This window comes from Asterias amurensis, chromosome 7, assembly GCF_032118995.1.
Source record: "Asterias amurensis chromosome 7, ASM3211899v1".
NCBI lineage: Eukaryota > Metazoa > Echinodermata > Asteroidea > Forcipulatida > Asteriidae > Asterias > Asterias amurensis.
Window position 1 is genome coordinate 768,956 of NC_092654.1, and position 7,661 is coordinate 776,616.

Genomic DNA, 7,661 nt, shown 5'->3' on the forward strand with positions numbered 1-7,661 from the left:
GTCATTTTATTGAAGTTAAAATAAATTGCCAAGCTTAGGAAGTCTAAATCTGAAAGTCAAAAAAGTTAATAAACATCTCTAGAAACTACAAAAACAAATTGAGGACAAGAAAACAATTAAACAGCAAATAGTTTTAAATCAGTACTTATACTGTACATGTACATGTATGTATACATGATTCTTTATTAATATTATATCCAACTATTGGTTCATTCTATAACAATAATTTTAGACAATGTAAAAGAAAGGCAAGTTTTTGAGACAACTTTGTGTGGCACCCCCCCCCCCAAACGCACAACCGATTTTAGGTTGAATTAACGAAAACTATTAAAATCATTGTAAGAAAGTGTTTTATTGGACTTCCCTTTTACAGGTGTAGGTCTAAAAATGTAAAGCAATTGAAGTTTGCTTTAACAATCACATCTTAGATACATCTTTGAAAAACCTAGATATTGATGAAGACCTTTCTTCAACATCTTCTCTTCATTAGTATCTTGAGGTCTAACGGTTACCGTTCAAAACACTATTGAGGGTTCTTTGTTTCATTACCATAGATTGTTTGAATAATACTAATAATATAAGGCAAAGACATGGACCCAATTTCATAAAGCTGTTTAGCCAAAAATTGTTTGCTAAGCAAGAAACGAGTTGGGTAAGCAAGAGTTTAATGTGCTTTTTGTGCTTAAATACTTTATGAAATTGGACCATGTTAGCAAGGTTTGTGCCAAATTCATTTTAATTTATTTTCTTTTTAATACATGTCATGATTTTCAAAAATTCATATTTGAAGCTTACTCAAATGAATCGGAACAAACAAAATAACATACTAACAATAGCGTAAAATATAAATAATGAAATACTTCTAATATAAATAAAAGTACACAGACAGAGTTTTTATCTTGAGTTGATGTGACAGTAGAGATGAATGCAAAGTCAGTGTCATTTATTATATTTTGTCACCATAAAATAATTGTTAAAATAATTGTAACCCTCACTTCTTTTATAACAGCTCCCCAATGAGTGCAGTTAACTATTGCTTATGGTAAAGAAGAGGGGGTATGAGAGTGCAATTCACTGAAACGGTTTTGAAAAGCTAAGCGGAACATCACTTTGGTGAGCGCAAGAAATATATGCATGCAAGAAACTGGTTTGTGTCTGGTTTACAAAACAAGTTTATGCGTAGTGGCTCAATAAAACTGAGTGCAGGTTATTTAACTATAATTTATTTTCAACCGCAATTGGTGATGTCAAACTAACTGTTGATGTCAACTTAACTGCGGATGTCAACCCAACTGTTGATGTCAACCCAACTATTGATGTCAACCCATCTAGTGATTTCTCCTGTGTATACATCATCTGGATAATCTCAATAAAGTCTTATATCAAAAACATGCCTGTAAAATATATCTGCAAGATATAAGTATGTGCATCTTAGAAAAAATGCATAAACAAGATAAATAGCACTACGGTTTTAAAGTCTCTCATCCACTCTACAAGTGTTTACCTCTTGCAAGATGCGAGGCAAACTCATAACGATCCTTACACTGGTGTCCGCAAATATTGCACTCAAGCGCATCTCGGAAACCATGGCAACCCATATGAATAGTGTACATGACGTGATCCAGGAAAATGATCTCACAGTGTTCACATTTGAAATTATCCGTTCCGGAGACGTCTCGTTTGCAGTTGGCACAGAGTCGGTCGGATTCATCCTCAGCAAGAGATCGTCTGGAACTCCGATGCTGGGGCGAGTCAAAGGCAGGAGATTTCCTCTCGGTTGAGTCTGCTTTATCCTGGGTTTTGCTCAACCGGGTTGAGCTGTGAGGTTTCTGTCTTGAGTGACCGTGTACAGAGGAGGATCCAACCGAGTCATCATGGTGACTCACACTATCGTTCGACTCACTCGTCTCGCTCTCAATCTCATGGCAATCCAGTGATGCTACAACCTGAGGACCTCCAGCTGAGTTATGAGTCACAAGCAAGTTCTTACTCATGAAGTCTCTTGTTTTGTTGAGGTCGATAGAACCCCTAAACCTGGCCGACTGATGGTCGCTTTGTTTGTTTGAGGAGGGGGAGATCTGACTCATGGGTGGGGGTTGGTTCTGGGGGAGTGTCTGGCTGTTCTGTATGTCCCTGTCTGAATCTAATGGAGCTTGGGAATATACGGAGGTAATGGTTGGTGTTACGTGAACGCCTCCGTCGAGACTCGGACCGGCTCGGCTATTCAAGCAGATCTCCTGACCGTACATCTGCATGACGTTAGATATCGCCTTCTCCAAGTCCTATTCAAAGAAACAGATTCATTATTACAACAATACATCACCATGGAATCTAACGTCTGTGAATATTCCAGTTTCTAATGTTGACTACAAGTATGAGCAATATGACTTATCAAATAATAACATGACTTGTAATATGTTAAACAAATTTAAACCATCAATTGTCAGAGTCAAAGTATCAGGGCCTTATTTCATGGCAATGCTTACCACATTATTCTGACAGGGTAAATTTCTAGAATAGCAGTGGAAGTGTAGAAACAAAACCCAAAGGTAAAACATTTCTCTAGGTTCAAACATTTCATCAAAAGAAATATAACCCTAAAAACAAGGACATGTTCATGCTGTACATACCTCATTGCTGGCTGTATCAGTCAGTCCACTTGCTCTGTCTTGGCTAGAATCATGTGAAGAATCTTCATCTGTAAGATTAATGCACATAAAATAAAGGTGTTAAACAAGCCAAATCTCAAGACAAAAATCATACAAATTTCTGCGCTACCTGTGTAAGCGAATTGGAGAACGCAAGCGCACAAGCAATTCTCTGCTAACCTGTGAAACACGTTTGACAAAAGGTTGGAACTCCCTGCTTCTCCAAAAGTGCCAGTTCTTTGTTCACAGTAAGCAAGGCCATAAAATAGGGCCAATGAAAACCTTTTACGCTCTAGTCCTAAGGGAGACCTTTTACCTGGGTTTAGCTTTCTCTTCTTGCAATGCTCCTTCTCAATAACTTCCACCTCTGCATCAGAGAGTGACCTCAAACTATCTGAGAAGGTCAACCCTCCGCCATGCTCACCTCGCATCCCTGTGGATTAAATGGATCTTAATGATCAACAATATTTACCCTTGTGCCAAAGTTAATTTTAGGTTTATCTAAGAGATTTAACTTCAGAGGTACTCAAGTTTCATGTCAGACTTTCACTGGAAGATTTGTTGCCTACAGTTCTATTAAAACATTGAAATTTTGTCTTAAGTGCACCACACAAAAAAATAACTGTTTAAACATCTGTGAAATGTTTATCACATTTAATGCTCAGTTTGGGTGAGGAATACAAACTTAACTGTATGTGCAACCGAAGACTGAACTAGAGGTCCACCTTGCTGGTGTCAAATGGTCAGGATTTGCTTATGTGAGCCAGTGTGACACTGATCATTCCAATTACACCAAAGTGTTCGGTAGAAAGAAATGAAACCTCAATGTATGAATGAGGAAAACAATTGACAGAATGTTGATGGATGAATTACCTTCATATAAAGAGAAAGGATCTGATGACGATGACCCATGACCTTCTATCGGGTGAGTACCCATCTTCTGATAACTACACCTCTTCATGTGATACTTCAATGATGCTTTCTGTTTGTACGCTGTGCCGCAGTACGGGCAGATATTCAGACGTTCCTGTCTGTGCGTTTCCAGGTGAGCAATGAGGGCGTCCTTCCTTCGGCCACTGTAGTGGCAGATAGGGCAACGATATGGACGCTCGTCAGAATGGGTGCGGAAATGACGAGTAAGGTTGCCTTTTTGTGAGAAGGCAAAGCCGCAGATAGTACAACAGAATGGACGCTCACCTGAGAAAAGGTAGTGGGGAAAATACAATATTGCAAGGTGAACCAATGGCGACAGCTTATTTGGTTTTACTCAAACAATAATACATGTTGAGCACTATACTCATTACAATCATTCCTAACTCTTGTGAAACAAATCTTACTTGAGTGGGATTCAAACCAGTGGTGGTTTAACCATTCCTCCAAAGCTCAACTAAGTGTTGGAATTGATTGTTTTCAAGTATCAGTTGCCTCCCAAGTTACTTTTCAAAATTGTCTTGTAAAGAGGCTCTAAAACCCCTAATAATCTTTCATTTCTTACCAGTGTGTGTTCTGACATGCTTCTCAAGCTGATGAGAGCTGTCTGATCTGAAGTCACAATCTGAGCAGTGAAACCGAGCCGATTCGCCCACAAGGCTCAAAGGAGGCTCTTCAACCCTGCTCTCCTTGTTTGACTTATCTTCTTGATCCATCCTCCCTAAGGCTGGACTCCGAGGTTCTGATTTAGGGCTGAGATGACAAGGGTCTTCATCATCCTCTAAGATGACACATGGGGGATCCTCAACATTGTGGACTTCCATCTTATCTTTCTCTTCAAGATTATTTCATGGTGAGAGCTTGTGGGGCCAGATCTTATCATTAACTTAAAAACTGCGATTTTCAAAGTAACCTATTGGAGAAAAAGTAAGAAATAAATTTAGGAACAAATGCCAAAAAATATTTGAAATTTTGCCTCACATTCTTCCAAACAACAAAATGGAAAAGTTTCCGTATGGCGCCACCACTTTTTCATTCGATATGAAATAATATAGTATCTAATTTACCTCAATGAGATATCCCTTTTTGTAAAAATGCGTGAAAAAGTGGTGGCGCCACATGGAAAGTTAGCCCACCTTGTTGAGCTGTTAATGGCTCCGCTTTTAACATCGGTCTCATCACTGTCACCCTTACAGCCCACCTTCAATACATGTCTTAAACGCTAAGTTTTCAAAGGTCGCAAAATGCGAGGTAGTTTGATTGCAAATTTCTCCCATTTAAAAAAGTCCTATACTACTCCAACATACCTCATTTTATTCCTTACATTTGTGGAATTACTATAACACATAACAGGGCTTACTAAATTATGACTTTGTCCAGATATGATGATTTAAAAATTGGTCCAAAAAAACGTGTACAAAAATTACATTTATTGTGACATGTTCTTGGGCGCCGCCATGTTTTAATGATTCTCCTCTTGTTGGACGTGAGAAGTCAGGGCACCAGGCAAATCTTGCAAGTCATGAATATCCAAGAGGTAATGTCACGTGACGCGGTATGGCTACGCCATAGAGTTATATCAGGCCTGATACTTCACGGAGGCAATGGAGGCGATTGCCTCCGTTGCCCCTGGTCGTTGCCTTGGTGCCCTTGAAATGCTCCAGTAGAAATTTACAATTTCCTCATAGGGTGCCCTTTACCAAGGAGAAAATGCCTTGGTGCCCTTGCCTTTTCAAAAACAAAGCATACAGGCCTGTTATATACAAGAACTAGAGTGCGCACTGGCCTATATACGCGCCCCGGTATGCGAGCAGGCGGCCATTTTCTAAGTTGACAAAACAGCTATCTCACAGCGTGTGTTTGTGCGGCCATTTTGTAAGTTGAACAAACAGCATCGCGTGAGCGTCCAATAAAAAAAACTCAAACGTGTATTTCATATTCAACGCGCGTGCAGAATGACGCGCTTTTCATCTTGCGGTCCTGTGGCGTTTGTGCACGAAGCATCACTCGTGCGCCCTCTAGTTCTTATATATAACTCTATGGGCTACGCTGATTTATCAATTTGTGTGGTGTGCAAAGTAAGTATGAATATGTATGAGGTGACATTGCGCGGTTGTAGTTTTCAGATACAGCGCATCGCTACGTCACCTTATACATATTCATTTTTTACTGTACACACGTACATAAGCTTAGCGATCATGACTTCACCTTATGGATATTCATGACTTGCAAGATTTGCCGGGCGCCCACGATCAACAGGGGGAGAATCATTAAAAGATGGCGGCGCCCAATAATAGTCACGTTAAATGTAATTTTTGTACACGTTTTTTTGGACCAATTTTCAAATCATCACATCTGGAAAAAGTCATCGAGCCCTGTTATGTGTTATAGTAATTCCACAAATGTAAGGAATAAAATGAGATATGTTGGTTGGAGTAGTCTAGTATAGGACTTTTTTAAATAGGAGAAATTTGCAATCAAACTACCTCGCATTTTGCGACCTTTGAAAACTTAGTGTTTAACTAGACATGTATCGAAGGTGGGCTGTAATGGTGACAGTGATGAGACCGATGTTAAAAGCGGAGCCATTAACAGCTCAAGAAGGTGGGCTAATGGAAAGTTATCCGTCAAAATTTCAAAAAAAGGAGTACAGCGCGCACCCCAGATGAGATACTGGGTCTAGACTCTAGGTTTGATTAATTTTTTCAGGTGAAAATATGAATGATTGAAGTTGGATTGAACAATCAGAGTCAGACATTTAATTTAATTACATATTTACCCAGCGGATTACAACAAACAATAGTCGCCTAAAAGAAAACTCAACCAGTTTTAAATTAACGCTAACTGCCTATCACTTCATCAGCCAGAAGCGAGTACGAACATGGATTTTCTAAATATCTGGCAAAATCAGAATAACGGTGACGACAACGAATACGCCGATATCCCTGATATTAAAACACAATCTCTGAATGAACTTTGGGAAAACTTTGTACTCACCCACCGAACTATTCCTCAAACATTGAGCATCAACGATTTCATGGAACAAAAGGGAAGTTATGACGGTTTAAACTAATGAGAAAGATACTAGATAGCGCATTATTATGAAGAACAAGTTAATTAATGGCAGGAAGCTGTAGCGCCCTCAATTGTCCAAACACGGTTATGTCGGTCTGGTGAATTATTTTGTTGGCTCTACAGAGCCCTCATTTATCAATGGAAATTTCCTTATTTTTTAGGAAGTTAATATAAGACCTTTTAATGAGGGTCAAAAGAAAATAACTAACACTGAAGTATAATTATGAAAATTTCACATGAAAAGGGCTCAATAGTCACTATGAAACTATTCTCCAGTCAAGTTTATGAAAAAGACAAACTGTGATGCAAAACAAACATTGAAGGTGTCGAAATAATAACTAAATCTTTTCAAAGAAAATTGAATTTTAAAACTATTCAATATTAATTTTTGTCACTCCTGCCCAGAGAAGTCTCCATACCCTATGATCTCAAAACTATTAATGTTAAAATCAATCAAACAAACAAAAGAACAAACAAGCAAACCAGAATCTTTCACCATCGGAAATTTTTTAATGCACATGCATAAGATAGAGTAATACAAGTACTGTGCTATGTCTCTGTGTTTAAATTTGTATATTTTGATGGCCAGTAAATGCACAAGTAGCACTCAAATTGTCATAGTTAAACCAATCAACCATAGTCTTTTCTATCATTCTTATCACAAACTTTAATGAACAATTCAGTTTTGATCAGAAAACTTAAATGAGTTAAATGAAACCCTAGTTTGAGGAATAGGTTTTTCAACCACCCACCTCCTCCCCCCCCCCCATAACCATACTATATTTGAACTATGTTCGAACTTACACTTATCATACTTTGTGTAAGTTTAAAGGCACTGGCGACTTTGGATATTGTCAAAGACCAGTCATTTCACTTGGTGTATCCCAACATTAAATAACAAATCCGTTTAGAAATTTGGACTCAATTGGTCATCGAAGTTGCAAGAGATTAAAGAAGGAAAAAGACACCCTTGTTGCACAAATTTGTTTGCTTTCAGATGCCTCAAAA

The 7,661-nt window shown here is 38.5% G+C and overlaps 1 protein-coding gene across 3 annotated transcripts; it reads right to left on the reverse strand.

The window, feature by feature from the left end:
* Window positions 1–215: 215 nt before the first annotated feature.
* LOC139940071 (uncharacterized) lies at window positions 216–6,735 on the reverse strand. 3 transcript variants are annotated; one of them, XM_071936305.1, is made up of 6 exons: window positions 6,580–6,733; window positions 4,144–4,491; window positions 3,522–3,845; window positions 2,965–3,081; window positions 2,631–2,698; window positions 216–2,282 (listed from the first exon to the last, which is right to left on the reverse strand). In XM_071936305.1, the coding sequence occupies exons 2-6, from the start codon at window positions 4,400–4,402 to the stop codon at window positions 1,491–1,493; spliced, it is 1,560 nt and encodes a 519-aa protein (XP_071792406.1). In that variant the 5' UTR covers window positions 4,403–4,491; window positions 6,580–6,733; the 3' UTR covers window positions 216–1,490. The 3 variants fall into 3 exon arrangements, with proteins under 3 accessions (XP_071792406.1, XP_071792405.1, XP_071792407.1); XM_071936304.1 differs by having other exon boundaries at window positions 6,576–6,732; XM_071936306.1 differs by lacking the exon at window positions 2,965–3,081 and having other exon boundaries at window positions 6,576–6,735.
* Window positions 6,736–7,661: the final 926 nt, after the last annotated feature.

Bases quoted from the DNA above. Each gene is read 5' to 3' on its own strand.
- LOC139940071 (XM_071936305.1), bottom strand. From the start codon at position 4,402: ATGGAAGTCCACAATGTTGAGGATCCCCCATGTGTCATCTTAGAGGAT. The intron at 3,082-3,521 runs GTAATTCATCCA...TTTAATCCACAG, and splicing joins TCCTTTCTCTTTATATGAAG to GGATGCGAGGTGAGCATGGC. The intron at 2,699-2,964 runs GTAAAAGGTCTC...TTAATCTTACAG, and splicing joins GAAGAGAAAGCTAAACCCAG to ATGAAGATTCTTCACATGAT.